This window comes from Etheostoma spectabile, chromosome 5 (assembly GCF_008692095.1).
Source record: "Etheostoma spectabile isolate EspeVRDwgs_2016 chromosome 5, UIUC_Espe_1.0, whole genome shotgun sequence".
NCBI lineage: Eukaryota > Metazoa > Chordata > Actinopteri > Perciformes > Percidae > Etheostoma > Etheostoma spectabile.
In genome coordinates this window covers 29,062,221-29,086,641 of record NC_045737.1, presented here as the reverse complement: position 1 = coordinate 29,086,641, position 24,421 = coordinate 29,062,221, and the positions used below count along the sequence as shown (strand labels likewise).

At 41.1% G+C, this 24,421-nt stretch overlaps 3 protein-coding genes across 3 annotated transcripts in view; 2 read left to right on the top strand and 1 right to left on the bottom strand.

The window, feature by feature from the left end:
• The window catches only part of zdhhc8b (zDHHC palmitoyltransferase 8b), a 92,342-nt gene extending 80,566 nt beyond the window's left edge, over positions 1-11,776 (top strand). Inside the window, exon 12 of the transcript XR_004332074.1 lies at positions 11,739-11,776. The gene's annotated coding sequence lies outside the window, so the exon portion shown is untranslated. The remainder of the gene's footprint in view (positions 1-11,738) is intronic.
• On the top strand, positions 414-8,384 carry trmt2a (tRNA methyltransferase 2 homolog A). The gene is made up of 12 exons (XM_032516289.1): positions 414-564; positions 2,577-3,215; positions 3,815-3,923; positions 4,245-4,426; positions 4,581-4,695; positions 4,788-4,903; positions 5,016-5,127; positions 5,915-6,037; positions 6,319-6,394; positions 6,697-6,813; positions 6,897-6,993; positions 7,186-8,384. The coding sequence occupies exons 2-12, from the start codon at positions 2,590-2,592 to the stop codon at positions 7,340-7,342; spliced, it is 1,830 nt and encodes a 609-aa protein (XP_032372180.1). The 5' UTR covers positions 414-564; positions 2,577-2,589; the 3' UTR covers positions 7,343-8,384.
• Positions 11,293-24,268, bottom strand: dgcr8 (DGCR8 microprocessor complex subunit). The gene is made up of 14 exons (XM_032516287.1): positions 24,133-24,268; positions 22,842-23,806; positions 21,843-22,005; positions 20,530-20,672; positions 19,161-19,494; positions 18,853-19,050; positions 17,056-17,157; positions 16,697-16,795; positions 16,104-16,186; positions 15,831-15,931; positions 15,293-15,399; positions 15,053-15,180; positions 13,210-13,323; positions 11,293-11,932 (listed from the first exon to the last, which is right to left on the bottom strand). Exons 2-14 carry the CDS (start codon positions 23,526-23,528, stop codon positions 11,849-11,851), a joined length of 2,343 nt encoding a protein of 780 aa, XP_032372178.1. The 5' UTR covers positions 23,529-23,806; positions 24,133-24,268; the 3' UTR covers positions 11,293-11,848.
• Positions 24,269-24,421: the final 153 nt, after the last annotated feature.

The window sequence follows — 24,421 nt, the reverse complement described above, 5'->3', positions numbered from 1 at the left end:
AGAGTTATCAAATAAGCCAAACTGGGTCGGCAAGGGTTCAAGCAAATGTTCAAGGAAAGGACGTAAGTTTATAATGTGCAACAAAGAGAAGACGTGTGTGTATCTTCTTATTTTTGTAGCATTTAAATAAGCTGTAGGCTTATGGGCATTTATCCCACGTACTCTCTGTGTACATTCAGCCTATTTAAAATAATATGCCTTCAACTATCAGCAGTTTTCGCCTTAAGTGACTTCTGTTTTTTCATTTTATAATGTGCTGTAGTGTGTGAATTGTATTAACAAACAAAATCCAGGAGTAAAAACAATAGTCACATTTTCCCGTAGGAACAAATAAAAAAGGTTAAACGGAATTGAAACAGTTATTACGATTTATTGTGGGACATAAATCCTTTAAACGCATGTTTTTAAATTCGTAATTTCACATGATAAAGATGGACCCGACGCTCGAGCCCGTAAAGAACGACTGTCTCTTTAAATGAGTTCAAAGTTCACCGCTGCACGTGGTGAAATCAACATGGCAGCGCCCTGCGCATTTAAGAAGTGGAACTGAAAGTATACTAAAAGGTAAGATCCATGAAAACCATGTTATAGACCTCCGTTGAATGTGGCCGTGGCCGGTGTTTAGCACCACAGGGACCTGTGAACTGTTAGATATTAAAAGATAGATAAAACAAGACGAAGAAAGAACGCTACTGTCCACCTCAACCTTTAGCTTACATTAATATGTATGTGTGTGTGTTTGTTTGTGTGCGCGCGCAATGCAAGTGATGAAAGCATTTCAGCATGACATACAGCCAAAACTCTAGTCCGTAGAAGTTATTTCATTTACTATAAAAGCTGTTATTTATATGTAAACGTTCACAGGGCTGCCAACTTTTCCAAAAACCTTGGAGTGAGATTTGGGGGGCCAATATTTTTCCGCGTACAAAGCAATTTCTTTGGGTCTTTTTCCTTCAGGGTTAAATTGGGATTTGTTATATGTGGGGGGATGGGGCTCTCCCTAGGGGGGTCTGGGGGTATGCCCCCCCAGGAAAAAATTTGAAAATAAACCATTAAATGGCACTTTCTGGAGAGTATTTTTGCAAAAAAAATGGAGAAATCAAGTCTTGCATGATATGTGCAAACTGTAGGGTTAAGAACCTTTGCATTGTTGTAGTATCAACAGGTTTTAGGGCATTCAGCATTTACATTATTAACTTCTTATGATATAAGAACTGACCCACACAATGTGCCAAACATAGTGAACCACATGAAGAGACAGTAGCATATGTCAGCAACAGCTGAGAAGATTGGGTCTGTGGTGAACAGGTCCAGGGGTCCCTGGTGTAGGGACCAGGGACCCAAAGTTAAATTAATGATGAGGGATCAACTAAGACCACTGAAATTCTAAAGAATGAGAACCACTGAGTTACATAAGTTCTATTCCTTTAACCTTTGTGCCAATGTTCAGTAATGTTTGGCCCTCATCCTCTGGCCCCACTTACTGTTTTTACTTTTTATGTGAAAATAAAGACTATTTGTTCATTTTAAAAAACATCAAATTAATTATTTACAGTTACATTTAGAGATGCAGAGGTTAGAGATGCACAATAGTGGCCCAACGTTGCAGTATCGTGTATATATATATATATATATATATATATAATATAGTACATATAGTATAGCTCAGATGTGTTTCACCAGATTTCTGCTCATGTTTACAACTTTGTGCACATTCAAAATATAACTCCTCCCATCTCTGTTGTACGTGATTCGGAGAGTTGTAATATAGTATATATAGTATATATAGTATATGGTGTAATATAGTCTGCTGTACATGTCATTGCTCTGCTGATATGGTGGATCTCACTCAGTCCGTCTGACGGACACAGAGGCCCATTTGGGTCTCTGGTCTCTGACAGAGTTTAGAGGAGGCTGTACGCTGCTCTTCATCGGAGGACTACACGGATGCAACGCGTCACTGCCCCCCCCCCCCCAGAGCGAGTCCAATAACATGAACTGAAGTTGCTCCACTACCAGCCGCGCTGCTCACCTCTATCTTTACAGAGAGAGTGGTCACGAAGCGACGGACGGGTCTGTGATACTCAGAGCTCATACCTGAAGCCGGGAATGCACCTGGGATGGATCGTGAAAAAAATGTTCTCAGTTTGCGACAATTTGAAAATTCCACAGACAGGGAGCGCTCTTGAACCCCTCACAGTCTCTGAAAGCACAACTAGTCGATCACAAGTGGCTCAACAGGTAAAAACATAGATAATCTCATCTTTCAGAAATTTGACCGACCGGGCTGACACTTCAGCGTGAGAAATCGGGGGTGTGGCGTGTGCGCGTGTGAAACCAGTCAAATGCGTGTGTCTCACGGCCAATGCGTGAGAGTTGGCAGCCCTGCGTTCATTTTTTTAGTCCCCTAATCAGCTTGATATTTGAGCACACTGTCCAGCTCAAATCGTTAAAAAGACAAGTGTCTGGCAAGATTGATAAGCCTGTTAAAAACGTTTTGGTTTTTTTGAAATACATTTTGTCTTTTTGAATGTAAGATCAGTCTGCTAATTGGATAGTTTTATTATATTTGACAGCATCAACAGAGTGATGGCAGCCGTAAGTGGCAGCCCAGTGGCTGAAGCATCACCCTCAAAGGAGGAGAAGCCCGAGGAGCCTCCGCTGGACTCAGACAACGATGATGGTGTAAAGCCGGATGTAGAAGCTGAAGGGGGGAACGAGGCAGTCTCTGACCCCAGCATGTACCGCTACATCAAAGAGGACCTCTTCACGTCTGAGATCTACAAAGTGGAGATCAGGAATCTACCCAAGTTCACCGGCTTTAACGACCTGAAGAAGTTCCTGGCCAAACACAGCCTCAACCCACACAAGATCAAGTTGTTTGGCAAGCAGACGTTTGCTTTTGTCACCTTTAAGAATGAGGAGGAGCGTGACAAGGCCATGAAGATGGTGCACGGCATGCAGTGGAAGGGCCAGGTGCTGAGCGTCAGGCTGGCCAAACCCAAAGCAGACCCCATCCAGAGGAAGAGGAAGCAGCAGGAGGGAGAGGGCGCAGGAGGGCAGCCTCCATCCAAGAGAACCGAGGGGGATGAGACAGAGGAGGCGCTCAGTGTCCAGATAGCCAACGTGGTGACTCCTCTGTGGAATGTGCCTTATGAGGAGCAGCTGAGGAGGAAGGAGCAGGAGGTGGAGGGGGTTCTGCAGAGGCTGGCCAAGTGAGTGGTGGTATTTATATGCATCCGTTCTAGGGCTGCAGAGACGTCCCGGTATCCTACAGACTAAAGAAAATTCTTTGTTTGGTAAAGATCCTCGCAAAAATCCCACTATAATTATTTAAATAAAAAAGAATGATACAAAAAAGAGCATTCCCTCCAATATTGTCAATCATATTGCAATATCAGCTAAATTAATCACTATAATTAGATGTTTTCCTCATATCGTGCAGCCCTAATCCATTCATGTGAGTGGTACCATGTGTGACCATAACAGATCTGCTGTATTTGTTATACAGTATCAAAACTAGATTTTGACCAGATATACGCTATGGAAGGCCAAAACCATGTCTGCAGAATTTACTGACGGCCCACATATTCTGTTTCCACATTAAATAACTTAGTCTTTTTATTCTTCTCATTGTAAAAAAACAACAACTCTTCAACTAGGGTTTAGAATCTTACATTAAACCCCCTCCACGCAAAAGGTTATTGTTTCAGGCATTATTGCATGATTTACTGAATGACTCTGCCAAGAAGTTCTGTGTCTGTGTGGGCGTTATGCCATAAAGAAAATCAATACTACGTTGTTTCTGTTTCAGAGAGATTGGCGGCACCAACAAAGCCATGTTGCCATGGCTGTTTGCGCAGAAAGGGAAATACAACAAAATGTGTTGTTCTCTGGAACCCATCAGACCATCTCCTACACAGGTGTGTATATATCTACATGAATGAACTCATTTCACATTCTACTGACACACACGTCACACCTTCATAAATACATACTGTACGTCTGTAATAGAGATTACTGTCTTAAAATACAGTCCAGTTTGTAGAATTCTCACTACATGTTTAAGAAGTACAATAACCTAATGTTGTGCTGTCAGTCTGTGTACAACACATCCATTTATCTTTCATAACACTTAAGATCTTAGTTAAAAAAGTAAACTCTATTGTTGTACACATTGTAACACATGAAGTGTCTAATATCCCCCTAACCCTGTTCATATTCCTCTACCTGTATCATGGCAGACAGAGTACAGAAACAAGTGTGAGTTCCTCATATCAGTGGGTGCGGACGGCGAGGATAAGACCATCGGTTTCCGCCTGGGGAAATATAAAGGCGGCTCCTGTGCTGTGGTGGGGCCGGCGGACACGTGCCATGTCTCAACCGAGGCTAAGAAAGTGGTCAGCGAGTTTCAGAAGTTCATCAGGTATTCTTCTGATAAAGGGGCGATGTGCATCTCTTTTCGCGTTGCATCGGTAATACCGGATCGTGGATTATTGAATCGATATATCGATCCAGATTGATGTGTCATTACACCCCTACCTCTATGGCATTAAATCTGGCAATTATTTTCCATATAGGACAACATCATACTCTGTGTACAGTCCTGAAACATATGAAGGACACTGGAAGCAGCTGACTGTAAGGACTACGAGGACCAAACAAGCCATGGCTGTAGCGTTCTTCAACCCACAGGTGAGGGCTTGTTCTGCGATCCCGATTCGGATAATGCAGTCACACAGTAAGACTTTTCCGTTTGATATCTTCACTTGTTAATGACTCCCTAGAAACTTGGAGAAGAGGAAGTGGCTGCATTAAAGACCTCCATGAAGAAGTACTTCACAGAAGGAGAGGGGAAAGACAGCGGCGTAACCTCTCTTTACTTCGTTAGAGAGGGTCAAAGGTAGGAAAAGATCCTCATGCACCGTAAGATGACTTATGGAGAGAAAAAACAGGACAAACGGTAGACAGCGGACTATAAATACTGCACTAAACTGGTGTTTTTGGCTCCCCAGGACGTCTCCTAACCTGGAGGACTTGCCCTGTGAGCTGGTGGCTGGAGAAGGCAGCATTCATGAGGAGCTTCTGGGTCTAAAGTTCAGAATATCTCCTCACTCCTTCTTCCAGGTACTAAAGATTTACCTCAAAGATATCCCCAGCAAATTCATATCCAAGTACTTTGTGTTTACTTTCCTTTTTATTGGATTACAATACATATATGCACAGTGGTGGGAGAAGCATTCTGTTCTACTTAAGTAAAAGTACTTTTACCAAACTGTTACAAGTAAAAGTCCTGCATTGAAAATATTACTTAAGTACAACTATATAAGTATCATCAGGAAAATGTACTATAAAGTGTTAAAAGTATTTGATGCAGTAAAATCCTCACATTTTAGAAACTGGAAATGATCAAAACAGTTCATCAATCAACTAAGTGTTCAATGGTCTAATCATTTCAATAAACTTGTAGGGTTATATTGTTGGCTAGGTTAATTATAATAAAACACATTTTATAAACTACATGTGTTTTGTGTGTAGAAATCCTTCATTTGTGTTTTAACTAAAGCTGTCAGATAAATGTAGTTGAGTAAAATGTACAACATTTCCCTCTGATATGTAGCGGAGTAGAAGTAGACAGTACCTCAAATTTGTGGCCGGGTTAGCTCCGTTGGTAGAGCAGGCGCACGTACTGTATATAGAGGTTTACTCCTCGACGCTGCGGGTTCAACTCCGACCTGCTGCCCTATGCTGCATGTCATTCTCTTCTTTTCTGTCTTCATCTGTCCTGTGAAAATAAAGGGCTAACATACCCCATAAAATAGAAAGTACCTCAGATTTGTACTTGAGTAAATGTACTTAGTTACCTTCCACCACTGCAAATACATGATGGTCCCTGTCCTGTGTGCCCTGGCAGGTGAATACAGGAGCTGCAGAGGTGCTGTACTCTGCTGTGGGGGAATGGGCCCAGCTGGATGAGGACAGCACAGTGCTGGATGTGTGCTGTGGGACCGGAACCATCGGCATCTCTCTGGCTAAGGTGACGGAGTCGTCTGTCACACCCACTTAATTCTACCGACTTAAACCTTTTCACCTCGTTTTGATCGTAACAACTGACGGGAGTTGGCCATAGATGACTGGATCATAATGTTTCTCATCATTTTTGTAATGTTTATTCTAAAACTATTTTTGAAATTAAGCGAAGAATATGTCCTCTCACATACAGCAACCTCTGCACTATTGTTTTTTTCCCCTATTCTTACCGGTGTGAAAGTGGAGGTTCCGGCAGGTTCTGACCTTTCCGTTGACTTTTGTCTCTAGAGGGTAAAGAAGGTGATTGGGATCGAACTGTGCCAGGAAGCTGTGGAGGATGCCAAAGTTAACGCAAAGCTCAATGGTAAGAGGCCAGATGAGCTCAAACTACTGCCAGTGATTTATGTATGCAGTGGGAATATTCTTAAATGTAGGATGGTCCGTAATCCCAGGGTTTATGTTTTAATAGATGTTCATTTAACAATTTCCCTCACAATAAAAACACTTCTCCTATCCGATATCATTTTGTGCTTATCTTTTTCATGTGACCATTTTCCCCAAACTTCTAGTAGAAATTGGAAGTTTTTAGTGTTTCCCCCTTAATGTTTTTTTTTACCTAATTATTGATTTTTTTAAATTCAGTTTTTCATGTCTTTGTATTTGAAGGTCTGAGTAATGTTGAGTTTCACTGTGGAAAAGCGGAGGATGTGTTCCCCAACATTCTCAATGCTCTCGTGTCCCCCAACCTCACAGCCATTGTGGATCCGCCGAGGGCAGGCCTACGTGAGTCAACGGTCAATACATGAAAATGAATTTCACTCGCTTCAGGACTTGTCTTATATCAGGTTTTGGTCTTAATTGAACAGATTCCAAGGTGATCCTGGCCATCAGGAGGGCAGAGCATCTGAAGAGGCTGGTTTATGTGGCATGCAATGCTAAGGCAGCCATGAACAACTTCATTGAGTGAGTCATTAAGTGTTTCTAATTTTTTTTTTAAAGTAAGTTTTTAAAGCAGCAATTTGTTTGTGGGCATCAGCTTTAACTGACTTGTGAAAGGGAAAACACAACCCTGAATAAATATTCCTACAGTAATATATAATTTTAAAGGTGGTCAGTATAAAAGTCAATCCTATGTTGTGACTTTTTGTCTTTTAGTCTGTGCAGAGCGCCATCCAACAGAGTTCACGGGGCCCCGTTCCGTCCGGTGCGAGCCATGGCCGTGGATCTGTTCCCTCAGACCATGCATGTTGAGATGCTTCTGCTGCTGGAGAGGGTGGACTACGACTCCCAGCAGCAGACCAGCAAGCAATGAGGAAGAGACGAGCTGGATTTGAAACCGCCTGCGACAGTACATACTACCGATGAGCGCAACATGTACTGCAAAGTCTCTCGTCGGGAGAATACAGGGTGAAACGGTTACATCCATTTATTTTTCAGTATGCTAGGTCAGGCTTAGCTGTTTTTTGAAAACAGAAGGAAACACACGTGTTGTGTCACTTTGCATTGTGGGACACAGATGAGATGGATTGGTCCAACATTTTGGTCCAACACACTGAATGCTAAATTTTGGCCCAATCAGTACGTACTGCAGTTATAGTACTTATTAAATGCACCCTGGGCTTTCCCTACTACACACACACACACACAACCCAACACACACCCCCCACAGCAGCCACACAACACAACATCACACCACACACACATACACACACACCACCACAAGCAACACACATCACACACATACTCCAATGTAGCCATTTGATTCCCCCTTTGGTCATCCTGTGCTTGATGTTTGTTGGAAGGCCTTGTTCATTACTTCAAAGGGTCAGTTCAACCCAAATATTGATTTACTATCTCGACGTCCTTATCTTGATATGAATATTAACTTCAGTTCAATTTGATGAATAAGTTAGTGTTACCAATTGAGTTTTTGCTATAACGAGCTAATGACATCCTTGCACTTATGCTTTAGTTTGAGAACTTCTGTCAGCTGTGTTCACTCAAAAGTGGGTTACTTTATGAGCCATGTCTTAAAGCTATTTAGATTTAAACTTTAGTCTTTGGTTTCCTGAAACTGATACCTTGTTAAACTGTGGGTACTATGGAATAGTTAACCTGAGTGTTTCATCATTGTGTGACTGAATAAAACCAAACCCTTCTAGTCATTAGTCAAGACGTTTTATTTTGCATAACAAATATCACTGAAGCAATAGAGCTCAGGTTGCAATACATCATTTTCTAGGCAGCAACATCTCAAAACAATTCATTGGTACAGCTCAACAGCAACACGTGTCAAAGCAGTTATTTTTTTCTTCTCACGCACACACTTGGCAAGACAAATGCACAGAGGGGGGAAAGCACATTCTTAAAGCAATTACAATATCACAACAGCCTTGTTTAAACTGCAATGTGTCTCGATTGTAGGGCTGTAATCTCCCAGTCGACTAGTCCATTTATTTATTTGCTGTTGATTTAATCAGGTGGAAGTATAGACTATTACATCAATGGATGGAACAGTAACTTTTAGGTAACAGTCTGTCTTCAGAACACCTCCCTTTTTTTTTGGATTAGCCCAACCCACTGGAGACGGATTGAAGAATGGGGGGTTTGCTGAATATTTATTTGTGAGTGTTTAATTTACAGTCAGTCCTCTACCATGTTGAAGACATCGGCAGTGTGGCAGCATTTTACAGAAATGGATAGAAACGGAAAAAAAGTCAAATGCAAAGTTTGCATATCACCTAACAGGAAGTTAACTTGTCTGCGCTAGGTTGCCCTGTCTGTTTTGAGTAGGCTATATGAACATATTAGAATTGGCATAGTTCATAGTCTAACAGTTTTGTAACTACAGGCACACCCACCCGCAATGACGGTAGCGTTCCCCAGACCAGGCTGGATGTTAAGCCTCTATCATGCAAACGCAAAAATAATATCACGGAAGGAATTGTCTACTTTATTGCTCAGGATATGATGCCCATAGCTGTTGTGGAGGGCCAAGGTTTTATGAACTTGTTAAAAGTTTTGGAACCTGGATAGGTCAGCACAGCGCCAGCACACCCCACAATCAGCACGGACTAACCACCAAATGTCAGGGACTCAAAGAGAGTGTCAGAATTAACCCTTGTATCATATTCAGGTCAAATTGACCCATTTCAAATTTTTACAAGAGAAACAAAAGTTGTTTTTCTCTACCTGAAAATCAACGGCCTTACCTTCTGTGATAAACATGTATTCCTAACTCAATTCAGAAAATTATTCTGGATAGGACCACTTATGTTTCTTTAACATGAATTATAACCTTATGACAAAAAACAAATCACACTTCCATTTTTAATTATGTTCTAGTAGAGAGTGATTGCATTCCCTAAACATGTTATCTCAATTGTTTGAAATTGAGATAAAGACAATATTTGGTAATAGATTAGGAAGTAAAATTTAATTTCTGAATTGTATTTAAAACTCCAAATATGTCATGGGTCAGTTTGACCTGAGGGACACGAGAGGGTCCCAAAAGGAAGACAACACAAGAGTTAATGCAACACAGCGAGGCACGGAGCTTGACCAGATATGTTTGGATATACTGTATAAAAGTGGACGTGTGTTTAAGAGTAAAAGCTTTAAATGAAGTCTATTCATGTCTCAGCCTATGTTCTGGCTGAAATGATAGTCTGTCAGTTATTATAACATGACAAAAACAATTGTCTTTATATTATGTTGCATATTCCTCAACACTTCTTGTGCTGATAACACAAGTTGACGTTACTATTTTCGGAAATCATAGGCTATGATGTTGCACACGTGCACGTGATGCAGCGCTGTCAGAGCCGGCAGACGAGTAAATAATTAGGTCAAAAACGATTTAATACACTGCAAATAGCATACTAGTTTTTATGTTTATTTATAACTAATTTAGGCAGACCAGTACTGCGAGACAGTAGTTAATCTAAATCAGTCAATTTTTAGTTGAAATTTCAGGACTTCAGTCGACCAAGATTTTCTTTGGTTGATTACAGCCCTACTTGATTGAATATGTTGTAGGAAAACCACACGCCAAATACTTTGACAGAAATGCACAGCAGTTTCTATTTTTGTTCCAGCAAGTGAGGTGTCTGTCTTTCCCCGGGACACAATGTTTCTTCTGTCGTTTGCAGCAACAATTCTATAAAATGCATAAGACTGTATGTAAGCTTTGGTATACAGACACTTTCATCAGCTTGTGTTGAACTAAATGACTTGATCATATTTTGTATACGTGACTGTACCAATCAAATTTTGCAAGGCTGCCTTTTGAAAAATGTATTCTACTTGTGTTCAGAAACTATGATCAATTATCACAATTACAAACAAAATACACAATCCATTAAGAGGAGTCTTTAAAAATCTGCACATGCCGGAGGCATTTACCTAAAGTATCTGATGTCTTACAGCTGTTCTTTAAAATACTAACTGGCTTTAACAATAAATGCTTTTTCAAGTAAAGGGGACTTGGTCTTTCTTCTTCCTGTTGAAGGGTGTTTTAGGTCCAATGTACTTTATTATACTTTGAGCCCTTCATAAAATGGATGAACTAAGGCAACACGTAGCCAACGTAATTTCTTAAGGGCACCAAAACAGAAAAGCTACAGAAATGTACCAGACAGTGAGTTTGTGTGCATGGCATTAGTACTTATAGCTAGCAAGAACTTAGAGCATAAAAGAAATTATAATTTGCATTAACATATTACAGTGCTTGGGCTTACTGCAGTGTTGGCATGGAAACAGGTAGAGACTTGTATTGCCAAAGCAAAAGACGGAAAAAAGGCAACAATTCCCTCCAAAAGCAAGTCACCCCAAATATTCTGAAAGCAGAAAATCTTGTACCAAGATGATCAGTCAACAAAAGTTTCTGAACAGACACAAGTACATAATAATAGTTCTGAATAGTCATCACTTCACAACGCATGTTTTTAATCGTGCAAACCAAAACAGCAAGTGTCCATTCTGAGGCCAAACTAACTCGGCATATTTTGCATCATCAGCCAAAATACCCAGAACACCGACCAGCAAAATACCCAATAAACAAGTAACTTTGTATCCCTAATTAAACGTATGGTATAAAATACACAAGTATTAGTAGTCCCTTTCAAATACTGTAAGCACAAACAAAACCAATAGGTGCTGGTACTATTGCGACTGTTAAAAACGACAATCAAACAAACATGCATTTCTATTTTGATGTGTTCAGGTGTTATCAAGTCCCATTAACGTCTGTAGTCTGGGTGATTTTTATTTTTCTAGTGGCATAGCGAGGATGCATCTAGAGAGGTAGACGATATTTGCTCTACTGTCATTTAGTGCATTTAGACCTACCCTCACATCTACCAGCTGAACCAAGAAAACACGGGCAAAGAAAGGAAGCAGTTCTACCTGGCCAGGTCAATGTGGAACTATATTGCCATTGGATCTCAGTGATGCATAATTAGGTGGCGGGTGGCAGATGGTTGTGTGTGTGTGTGTGTGTGGTTGTGTAGAAATCCTTAATTTGTAAAATAAAAAGAAACTAAAGCTGTCAGATTAATGTAGTGGAGTAAAATGTACAACATTTCTCACTGAGATGTAGTGAAATAGAAAGTACCTCAAATTTGTACTTGAGTAAATGTACTTAGTTACATTCCACCACTGCAAATACATGATGGTTCCTGTCCTGTCTTCGTGACACAGCTGTACAGGGGTGTGTGTGTGTGTGTGTGTGTGTGTGTGTGTGTGTGTGTGTGTGTGTGTGTGTGTGTTTGACAGTGACTGGGTTTCAGTGCTGTGGTTCCTTCAGTGATTTCGAGACTTAAACGTCGACAGTGCAGAGGGGTTCGCTGCCTGGCTGGGCAGACTCCATTATGGTCATCTTGGGTTTCTTCCTCGTTTCCTCCTGGTACAGAAATACAATAGAAGCAAGCTAATTATGAGGAGTACATTCTGAAATTGTACAAGATGTTAAGAAAAAGAAAGCTTAATCGATTCTCAATTCTAAAATATAGAAATCACGACAGTGGAAATATCATTCATGGGGGCCCTGGTGTTTCTACCACCCAAACGGCCGCCTTGTCTTTAGCTCTGAAAGAAATACAGGACGCATTTCTCACAGGCCACATTTTATTTTTTGAAAAAGATTATTTTTTGGGGCTTTTCTGCCTTTATTTGATAGGACAGCTAGTTGAGAAAGGGGAAAGAAGAGGGGAAGAATGTCACAGGTCGGATTCAAACCCTGGACCTCTGCATCGAGGCATAAACCTTGAAGTATATGTGCACCTGCTCTACCACTGAGCCAACCCGGTTACTCTTGCAGGCGACATTTTAACATGTCACAGTAGGAACATCACAGGTGGAAATCATAAAATGAATTATGGCTACACTCTATTTAGCCGCTTCATGCTGCGCCCCAGACCCAATTTTTAGCCCGTAAGTTACGGTTTTAAGGCACGACTCGGTGGCCTTCAAGGCAAAGTCACGACAAACCCTTCTAGCTAGCGGCTACCTACCGTTGACTTTAGCTAGCGCTAGTAGATACAAGCATTTTCTAGTCAGCAACATATTTTGGGCTTCAATTAATAAACATAACCTGTTGCAGTACAAAATCGTATGTGTATTGTTTTGATTACAATGTGAGGAATTACTTTTTGTTGCCTATTTATTTCCATTTCTCTCCGTTAATCACCGGCATCAACAGGGGTCGTCGATGTTGTTTATCTGTGTGTGTGTGTGTGACGTCAAAAACTGTAACTGGGAGTACGGCAATCTAGTCCAAGGGTAGTAAGTTATGGGTATGACTGCCGTTTCAGGGGACTTTCACAGGTAGAAGGTTGTGAAGACACGGGTTCAGGGTTACCTGGAACGCAGTATCAGTTTCAGGGTCCTGGAACTGTGCCTGCAGGCTCACTCGAATAGAACCGAGCCACCGTTAGTGTTATTAGTACCACCTGTGCGGTCAAAATGTTGCTTGGATTCTTGCTTTGGCTGATAGCTCTTCTCTTATTCACGCTTGAAACCAATTTAAAAAAAAGGAAATCTATGTGCTGATTTACAAATCAGCCATAGAAATTGGGCTGGGGGTTGTGGAAGAGAGGATGCATGTTTAACAGTGGTTATGATTAAAATGGCATTGAAAATAGATGTCCCGCATGCTACATGAAAGGGAAGAATTCTCACCCTCTGCGTGGCTAGTTTCCTCATTTCCTCTTGCAGTTTGTTCAAAATATGAAGGTTTGGCTTGTTCTTTTTGGCATACTGCTGGAGCTCAATCACACTCTTATCAGAGCTCTCCTGCAAAAGATCAGGTGTTTATGAAAGTCAACACGGAGATATACTCGCATAAGGAATTATCTTCATTTATAGCATATCACCATTCACATTTCACTGGTGGTTCTCTGCTTTGGCAGGTAGTGACGTTAGCAAGGCAAAGTTTTAATGGCAAGTAGAACTGAAATAGCCCGATAACTGCTTACTCTAAAAAGACATTTTAATTGCTGTGCGGGTTTGACTGTTGACCGTATTGGCAGGCATTACTATGTGAGGTGGAAAACAAAGTTAACCACATCTCTTATCCTTTTAAAATGTCCTATGACATGCATCTTTTTTGATGCTTTTACATGGACCTTAGTGGTCCCTAATACTCTATCTGAAGTCTCTTTTATATAAACCTTAGTGGTCCCTAATACTGTATCTGAAGTCTCTTTTATATAGACCTTAGTGGTCCCCTAATACGGTCTCTGAAGTCTCTTTTATATAGACCTTAGTGGTCCCCTAATACTGTATCTGAAGTCTTTTATATAGACCTTAGTGGTCCCTAATACGGTCTCTGAAGTCTTTTTATATAGACCTTAGTGGTCCCCTAATACTGTATCTGAAGTCTCTTTTATATAGACCTTAGTGGTCCCTAATACTGTATCTGAAGTCTTTTTATATAGACCTTAGTGGTCCCCTAATACTGTTCTGAAGTCTCTTTTATATAACCTTAGTGGTCCCAATACTGTATCTGAAGTCTCTTTATATAGACCTTAGTGGTCCCTAATACGGTTCTGAAGTCTCTTTTATATAGACCTTAGTGGTCCCTAATACTGTATCTGAAGTCTTTTATAAACTATGGTCTATCTGATCTGAAGTCTCTTTTATATAGACCTTAGTGGTCCCCTAATACTGTATCTGAAGTCTCTTTTATATAGACCTTAGTGTCCCCTAATACTGTATCTGAAGTCTCTTTTATATAGACCTTAGTGGTCCCTAATACTGTATCTGAAGTCTCTTTTATGTAGACCTTAGTGGTCCCTAATACTGTCTCTGAAGTCTCTTTTATATAGACCTTAGTGGTCCCCTAATACTGTATCTGAAGTCTCTTTTATATAGACCTTAGTGGTCCCTAATACTGTATCTGAAGTCTCTTTTATATAGACCTTAGTGGTCCCTAATACTGTATCCGAGTGTCTGTGTGGCCTTGACCAACTGCCACTTTGCTTGTTTGCAAGCCATTAATGTTTCTCTCTCATGGGGGGGGCAAATTCTCTGGGCAGGCAAAGCAGAGAAAGGGGAGGTAACCTTTCCCTTATGACATAAGGTTACCTCCCCTTTCTCTGATTCCAGACGGCTCATCTGAGCTTTCAATTTCTCAAAGACAGAGCAGGATACCCAGGGCTCGGTTTACACCTATCACCATTTCTAGCCACTGGGGGGCCATAGGCAGGCTGGGGGAACTCATATTAATGTTAAAAAAACTCAAAAAGTGAAATTTTCATGCCATGGGACCTTTAAGATACGTACAATCAGAGATTATATGGTAATTGTTCACAAAACAGAAAACCTTTTCCAAAGTGTTCCACGAGTTTTACAGTATACCTCCCCAGCCCTCTTTTTCTTCCTTAATGTTAAACAGCCTATTTTATATATATTAATTTCTATATTTATTTGATATTAATATATTTATGCATGTGCCAACCACAATGGCAAATTCACTTGAAGTCTTAAGTTTCTAACTTCTCTGGTGTAAGAGAGTACTCACCTTCTTGACCATCTTATTGCTGTCTCTGCCGTACATGCGCAGCAGTGAACCCCAGTTCTTGACGTGGGGATGAAGCATCTGTAAGATCTTCTGAGATGCTAGTTGTTTGCCAACCCTCTTGTTCTTGCCTGGTGACAAAAGGGACAAAACATGTCACTGAAAGCTGCTTGTATGTTACTGGTTTGTTGTACTGGTTGACTGGGTCACTATGTGGGTGGATGAGGATTAGGGTCTACTTACACCAGCCACGCACGGTGTGCTTCCCACACGTCATCACATATTCACTCTTCTGGTTTTTCCCAGGGATCACCTCAAATTTAATGCTAGTATCTCCCATTCCATGGTTTCTACAGGGAAGAAATAATGTAAAATAATATCTATATATGATAAAAACAGTGAAAGTGTTATTGCAAAAGATTCAAAAAATACCCTGGTGTCAGGAAAAACCCTTTGGTGGACACACGCCATTATCAGGTAGAGTGCAATGTAGTGGATTTAGTTAATCTACATAACATGCAGATTTTTTCTCCATCGACCAATCGACTGGTTGAAGAGTAGGTAGAACTTCAGTCAACCAAGGTTTTCTTTTGGTTGACTAAAGCCCTAATGATATTACTATGTTTCAATTAACATATATCACAATATGCCACTTGTTTTCAATGCAATGAACATTGTAATGTACTTTATCAGACTAAACTGCATTCTAGATATAATCTTGAAAAACCAAAGATATTCATAAAAATGTACTTGTGTGTTGGCATAATGCATAACTTCTTACCTTTTAAGGCACTCATGAAGAATCTGATATGGCGAAAGTAGTCCTGCTTTGTTGGTCAGCTCGTACACTCTTGAGTCTTCTATATTGATATGATTAAAATACTGTGGAGCAGAGTACAGTTACCATTGTTGTGTGTTACCTCCTATTGTATTGTACAATTCTTGTCAAAATCATGTTTCTTTCCTTCAATGTTGACGACCTTTAGCTTACTCTATTCCACTTTACTGAAATAAATTCCAACGTCAAAAATAGGAAAAATAAAAAAAGAAGTACCTCCAGTTCATCGCCCTCAACAGGCTTCTCCTCCGAGGTCTGCTTCACAAAGTCAGGGATGAGGATTTCCAGTGTGGCTCGAGCTGAAGTTTACACCAAATTACCATTGAGAGCAAATAAAGTGACATATTACAACATGCAAATATACCCATGCAACTATCTACTGTGTATAGTAAGTGTATTGTAGTCTTTATTGCAGAAGGTGCGACAAAGGTGAGTGACTGTTGTGATAGGAAATTAAGTGGATGGGAACAACTCTGTCTTCCATTTATAAGCACTCTGGTGGCAACACCAAACTGGGTAACAGTAAGCATGTGGTATGTCAGCGGATTCATTTGGCGTGCCATCCACCTACAACATGATGTGTGAAATACAGTTTGATTATTATACACCAGGATCAAGATGGTTCTTTGTGAGAAGCCCTTAAAACAAATTTAACTGCTGTACATTTAAGACAATTGTAATAAAATATTTACAATAATGGGGATTCAGAATGGTTCAATAAGCAAACCCAATATCTTCACCCACAGTAGTACACATGTTAATGTAACCAGCCTATCACAATGCCAAGTACTGTAAATAAAAGGAATTACCAGCTTTATTCTTAGCAAGTTTTTTACTGCTTGCGGTTCCTGTGCCGTACGTTACTCCATCTATAACGACTGACGCTCCAAAGGGTTCACTTGGATTCTCTGTGGGGGAACACACACATTCAGTTTGGTTTGATATCAAGTAACATTCAACAACGTTCATTCAGGTAATTTGAGTTAATAGCAGTAGTTGTGTGCACATTTCTGGGACTACAAAGGGGCTAATAAAAATGTGTGTACAGTAGAGTAGATTTACACATCACTATATGTACCTGCTAACTCTTTAAATCCTGATAAGGCAAGAAGGGCATAGGACTTTAAACACCTCCATTCCCTAAGGACACTTGCAAAAAAGAACTTACCACATTCAAAAAAGTTGTAAACAGGTCGAACCTTTAGGACACGCTGCATATATTCATGTAAGATGCAAACTTCAGATTTCCCATTAGGGTTGATGACAAATTCTGTTAAAATAGAAAAAATTCAAATGTATCAACAAACAAACTTAAAAAGGACAGCTTTAACAATGATTGTACAGAATATATGTATATATATATATATATATATATATTCTGCTAATACACTGCATATATCTATATTATTCTTACTATTTTAATGTCACTGCTGCTACATTGCACATATCTGTACGTGTTGTTCACACACTGTTCATATTACACATTTCATATTTATTGTCCTGCCTATGAACCACCTGTCTATACTTGAATGTCACATTGCACTTTTCTACTTTTTTTGCACTTCTGGTTGGATGCAAACTGAATTTTGTTGTCTTTGTACTTGTACTCTGCACAATGACAATAAAGTTTAATCTAATCTAAGGGCTGAGCCAAGAAGTCACTTTGTTGTTGTTGTTGTCAGTCAGTGTTGTCAGGAGCACTCCCTGAGTGAGTGCTAATCGCTTTCCCACTGATCTCCTGGCTAAAATCATTCCAATATGTTGTTGTTTCTGCTAAGTGAATATGTCAGCGACGGGTACCGGCAGCTGTGGAACCGGACCCAGGGTGAGGCTGAGTGAGTCGGAGGAGGTTGCCCGCAGCAACAGAAGCTTGTCCCAGGCAGATAAGAATAAGGTTATACCCCGCCTTCTACTTAGAACTGGGGAATTTAGAGCTGTAAAGTCTCTGGCTTTTGTTTGATATCTATGTCGTTAGTGTAAACTTGTGCTTTATTAAAAAGTAAAAATCAAATTCTGACCTTAGAATCAAAAATGTGATTGAATGAAGGATTTGGAGAATCGTGACACCCCTACTTTTTTCAATACCGATTCATAAAATCCATTTGACACACTGGATACTTTTAGAGGCAATGCGGTCGGTGCCTAAAAGTTTTGAATACGGTACCCAGCCTCTAATAGATGGACCACTCTACCAAATGAAACAAGAAACTGCACCTCCTACCGTAACTACACAGTCTCAGGGCCTGGCTCTTGGAAAGTCAGACTTGTGAACATTTTATATCCCTGTTGACCTGCTGCTAACATGTTTGATGTCTTGCCCGGTTGTCAAATATTGCCTGCCCTGCATTTCCTTGGGTATGTATGAAGGATTAACTTGTAGTTGAACTATTGTAACATCTCATTAACCTGTGCTGTATCAACACCGCCCTCATGAGTGATGAAGCCTATTTCATCCTTTTGCATGGTTTTGCATGGCTGAACGGTGTAGGCAGATGGCTCGGGTCTGTGTTGCTTGGCTGTGTTTTGATGCTTCTTAGACTGAATGGGGATACTGTTGATGTGTAACTGTGCTAATGTCTTGCTGCTTCCTGTAGCCCTGCATTGCTGACTGAGGAAGCCGATTTGTTGCTCTAGATGTCTGTATGGCGTCTTGTTGATTTCTGTCTGTATAGTTTAACCTGTACTGATGTCTTGCTGTTTCCTGTTGCTCTGGTCTAAAATCATCTGGCCAAAGGACTACAGTTAACACTGGCACATTTACAGAAATGTAAATTAATGTGTGTTGTCCTTTATAAATAAAGGATAAGAATAACCCCTAGGTTACACAGACTACTCTACAATATAAGAATAAATGTATTTTTGTTTTATTTTCTAGTTTCATTGGTAAACGATAAAAAAGTAACACTTGCCTTCTTCTTAAAGAGTTGTATTAAATTCACAAAGTATGAATGTGTAGAATTGTTACCTTTCTTAGTTGGTGCATCTTGGACCGACAGCGTGATGAGTTTCTGGTTGGCAGGCAGGATCGGTCTCTCCGACTCCGCCTGCTTCCTCTTCATGTCTCGGTTGAACTGCCTCCGCTCAGCCCAGGTACGAAACTTTTTTACTGTGACTTGTTCAAAGTCAAAGCATTTTTCCAGGTACAGACGAAACTCTTCAAGTTCTGTGAGGAGGTTTTATCAAGTTAGATCACTTGAGTTCAAACGGCAGAAAAAATGTAATAATGACCTTTCAAGAGTCCTTAACTGGAAATGTGCCATGAAAAGCCATTACCTATGGACTCGTCCTTGCACACCTCCACCTTGGCCTTAACTTGTCCCAAGGCTCCGTGGGCAAAGTCACCGAGCGTTTTTACCGGCAGGCTGTTATTAGTGGTAGCCTCTACATCTGGGTCGCCGTCTGTCATACTGGAGGGAGGGACATCGTCCTGCTCCTCAGCTGGAGCATCTGACGTGCCTGCACTCTGTTCACCATTGACCTCATCGGCAAGCTTAACAGGAGACGCCACGTCATTAAGCGTCACCTCCCCATTCAGCTCCTTCTCCTCAAGATCCTTCATTTTCTTGTAGTGTAGGCAAGGAATGCTGCTGGTAGGAGGGTCATGTTTCTGTGTCAAAAAGGAAGGCCAAGAGTCGTCATAACAAGGTCAACAGTATGATCACTGTGACACCACTGCTGACTTCAGTCAGACTTTCAAGATGTAAGCTGGAATATTTCCATGACCTCCCAAGATCCAATTTTTTGGAACGGAATGAATGGAGAGACTTGAACAGACAGGAGGCTATCAGTGGCAGATTGTGTTATTGTGAAGCAGCTCAACACTGGCTGACCCTAACCCTAACTGGTTCACATTAGGGCTGTTGGAACGAATTCCGAAAGTCGCATATAATAATTTGAATAGTAAAAACAAAATCAATACTCTTCAAATGCTGAAATTTGAATGTGATTTTTAGTTTTTTTTTTATAAATAGGTTGGCTAATCTCCCTCTGTCACGTCTGATGAAGAATAAGTTACGGAGTGAGAAAAAAATGCAGTTTATTGTGATCGTTGCGGGCAAAAATCCTTGATTGTGTGGCACGTTTTCTTGAAAAATGCGATGGGGGGGGGGGCCTCTAGCTCACCCAGTAAGAGCGTTTGCTCTGTGTAGGCTGAGTACTGCAGCTGCCCTTTGCTGCGTGTCATCCCCATCTCTCTCCCCCTTTCATGTCTATTCACTATATAATTAAAGGGAACCCCCCTCAAAAAGTGATGAAATATGCAGGATATTTATGCAATTTTATGCGATGAAATTGCGGGATCATGTTTCATTACAGAGATCTTTTGATTTGTGTTTGTCGATGTGTGCGTGGTGGAATGTCATGGAAACCGAGAGCGGCGTGCCAGAAATGCAATGCTCCATGACGTAGTCCCCTTCCAGGCCAGGCTGATGTTGGACATCCCTCTAGTGGACAGAACGTGTAACAGCCACGTGCTTATAGTGGCATTGACAATGCAGTGTAGTACACATTTAGAACAGGTTGCATTTAAACATTAAATATTCAAATATTTAAAAAAAATGGAATGGTATTATAAAAGGAAGACTGACAGCCCTAGTTCATTTCAGTGTGACAAGTTTAATTAGCCACTTGTGTTGTATCTTACCCTTATGCTGCCCGTCCCAAGGAAGTAGGGTCTGGACCAGGTAACTACCCTGGTCTCTCTGTGCAGGTAGACTGGAATGCCCGAGTTATGGAATGTCATGATCCATCCATCAGGTAGAGGCTCAGTGGGTGGACGGCCACGACCTGGCATAGGGGAAGGGGGGGGAATGTAAATGCAGGCAATAATTACTGCACTATTACTTTATGTAGAGAACTTTTCTGAGTTTTGTGCATTACCACAAAACTCCTGATTGTGTGACAACTATTTCAGAGATATTCACATTGCACTATGATTAACCTCAGGCTTGGATTAAGTTTTTATCTAAAGCTGGGTTAAGGTATGAAAATTAAGTGGAGTAAGTGAGGTTAGGACCAAACATGCGGGTGAACAGTTTAATGTTCCCCACTACTCTTGCTCTTCCTCCAGCTAGTTGGATTAGGCATTACAACATGTCGTCGTTTAGGTGTCTCACACACACACACACACACACACACACACACACACACACACACACACCCACACACACACACACACACACACACACACACACACACACACACACACACACCACACACACACACACACACACCACACACACACACACACACACACACACACACACACCACACACACACACCACACACAACACACACACACACACCACACACACACACACCACACACACACACACACACACACACAACACCACACAAATGCCATCCCATTTCATTTCTATGGTCACACACACCTTTAACAATTCTTTGATACCGGATTTGCAGTTTTGAATAATGAGGTTGTTTGAACATAGTGAACTAACAAAATACAAATTGGATACTCACTTTTAAACTTTTATTTTATTTTTACATTTTTGTAGTTTTCCAACTCAAGAGTTTACTCGTTTCAAACCTGATTAGTTTAGTGAGTCCTTGCATGTAGTGTTTTACATCTCACCACCTGACCAACCCCAGTGTGCATATGTCAAAAGGTGCCCATCAGCGTGTCATTTGCGATTGTGATACTATTTCAGAGCACTACAACTTGGTTGTCCATTTTTAGTCGTGCAGTTCTTACGCTAACCAATTTCCCGGGTAAACCCTATATTGTAATCTATAGCAGCACACATGTATGACATAACACTAACAATTTAAAATCCAATACCAGCCTATATTTTGCATAAATTCACTTGTAACAGATTTAACGTCTAGCATATACTGTTTAGAATATCATATCATTTTGTGCCCTATAGTACTGAAACCACATTCCAAAATGCCCTAATAGTACCCAACCCTAAAACAGACAGATCCCCCACTCACTCTTCAGGACAGTCTTAATTTTGGTCATCATGGGATGAACACCTCCTTCCCCATCTGACTGATGATCACTGTCCCCGCCAAATTTGTCCTCTGCCGGACGCATCTTTTTTGGGACTGGCATGCCCTCCTCCAGCAGAGCATCGACATCATTGTCAAACTCCTCCTGGAAGAGTCAACGGTTAAGGCCGGGAGAGAAGGATGGGTCACCAGTTTGAGGGAGTTTTGTCTGATGTGATGCCATGACGTGAATCGGAGAAAACAACAAAACCACGCATATAGGGGAAAACATCAGTGCCACGTTGATGCCTAAAAGCTAAATTCTTCTCAATTTACAAACAGACCATATTGAATCTTAATCAACTACTACTACAAAGGCAATGACATATTAGCAGTTTTGATCCCTCTTTTTTTATTTCTATGAGAGAAATTAAAAATGGCACTAACCTCTTCCAGCATCTCACTTCTCATTTTCAGTAATAAAAAAAGAAATAAAAAAAACACACACAAACACATCACTAAATGTCCGCAGCTTGATTGGATCTTAACCAGTCACACATTTTGATGCAGAACAGCTCTCAACGGTTAGTTTTCTTAGTTCTAGCTATACCTAATCCATACTAGACAATCTCTTCTTATCTGTTATGAGGTAAACAGCAAAATATGTTCATTGTACCCTACAGAGAGTTAGACTGGCCCGCTCTATGTGTTGGATGATATTGCATTGCTGCTAAAGTTGACCTACGTTCAACCTTTACTGGACAACCTTGTTGTTTTGTTGTTGTTGCCATGTCTGCTACCCCTGCTGTGTCAGTGCAGTGGTCTCATTGAAATGACAGCGGTGGCTGTGTTTAATGACAGTGTTAATAATGCCCTGTCTTGTATGGACTGTACTGTATGTTCTGTATTGGGCCTACCACATTTGCTGTTTGACAGTAAAGGGCAAAACAGGAGTAAAGCTTATAACGACAAGGGTTACTGCAGACATAAGAACAGACGTACCTCATAGGAGAAAGCTACAGCCTCCTCATCAGCTTGCTCCTGCTGAACTATGACATCAGACTTAAAGCCACCATGCTCCACGTCGTCGTCATCCAGGAAGTTCTCGTAGAAGTCATCCAACTCATCCAGGACGGCGAACTCTACCTTGTTTTCCGCGTCTACCTCAGTCTCCTCTGATCTTCTGCCTGCCCGGTTTCCTGCTCCAGAGCTACCCTCGGCTACTTCATGCTCATTAGTCGAGTTGTGCAACTCACCATTTACGCTGTCTAAACCGTCGTCACTTCCTCTTTCCTGCCCTTCACCTGTGTACAACACCTTCCTGTCTTTGCTATTGCTGCTTTCAGTGAAACTTACGCTGATCTTAACGTCTCTAAGGAGCTTTAGGTCTGGTAGGAACCCGGTGACTGGGGGAGCATGGCGGGCTGTTCTAGGACATGGTGGGATAGCATTGGCCTCATCTGAGAGGTGGCTATAGAAAGTTATCGAGCCCTTGCTGAGGGCCTGCTGTGGGTTGGCTTCCCCGTCCCCTGGGGTGTATGTGTATCCATCACCACCAGAGCTAACGTCCATTACCTCTGCGTCACTGGACGTTTGCAGGGGAGGTGGTGGAGGTGCCCTGCCCTCATCTTGGCCAAAATCATCAGGTGGCTCCAAGGGGAGAGGGGGTAGCACATCATCTATCTCCATTTCTTCTGTATAACGAATTACAACTTATACAGACCGATATGTTTATTCTTAAAAGCTGATCTGTTGAGAGACTTTCTTATCTAAACCCAGAATGCATGCAGAAGCACATCCCTGTATAGACCACGTACCAGAGGTGAAAATGCTAAGCTGACTACATTGTTCTTTTCATTAATGCAGACAGCTTTCAGAATCACTGTCTCAATTATTGGAAATCACAATGCATTCAGCTTAATATGGGATCTAGGCACTGATCATCCTCCACTGGTTTCTTCTGGGAGCTAGAAAGAAAGGACCAGTAAGAGTAACGTTAGATGTCAAGCTAGTGCAACTGTAAGACTTAAACGTAAAATAAGTGTCCTTTTGCTTGGGAATATGATTAATGTTAATCCAAGTTCAAATAACAAGCTAATTCATCGTAACATAAATGGGGAAGAGCCTCGTTTTAGCGCATCTGTTCGGTGTTGTCCGCACAGCGGGCCCCTGGTGACATTAACATCCGTGCTAATAAGCTAGCAAGAAACAAGGCAATGGGCTTTAACCTTACAGGTTTTCGCGGCTGAATAAGTGGTCAACATGGCCAACAGTTTATTAAAGAAATACTCACCGATAAATATGAAACGGCTGTCTCCTACTGGGTATCTGACTACCTTTCTAAATTATTTTATTCTCCATGCGCCGCCATACTGCTTCAACTGCAGCCCCGCCATCTTGAAGAAAACCACAGCGGCAAACTAACCCAGGCCCCGCCTCCCAGTACCGGCATTTTGATAATTGATCGATCAGCGGGCCAATCACAACGTCGTTGCACGACTGCTACTGATATGATTCAACCAATCAACAGCATTACACATTTTTGGCCGGTGAGCAACCATAGACCGTTAATATTAATAAAA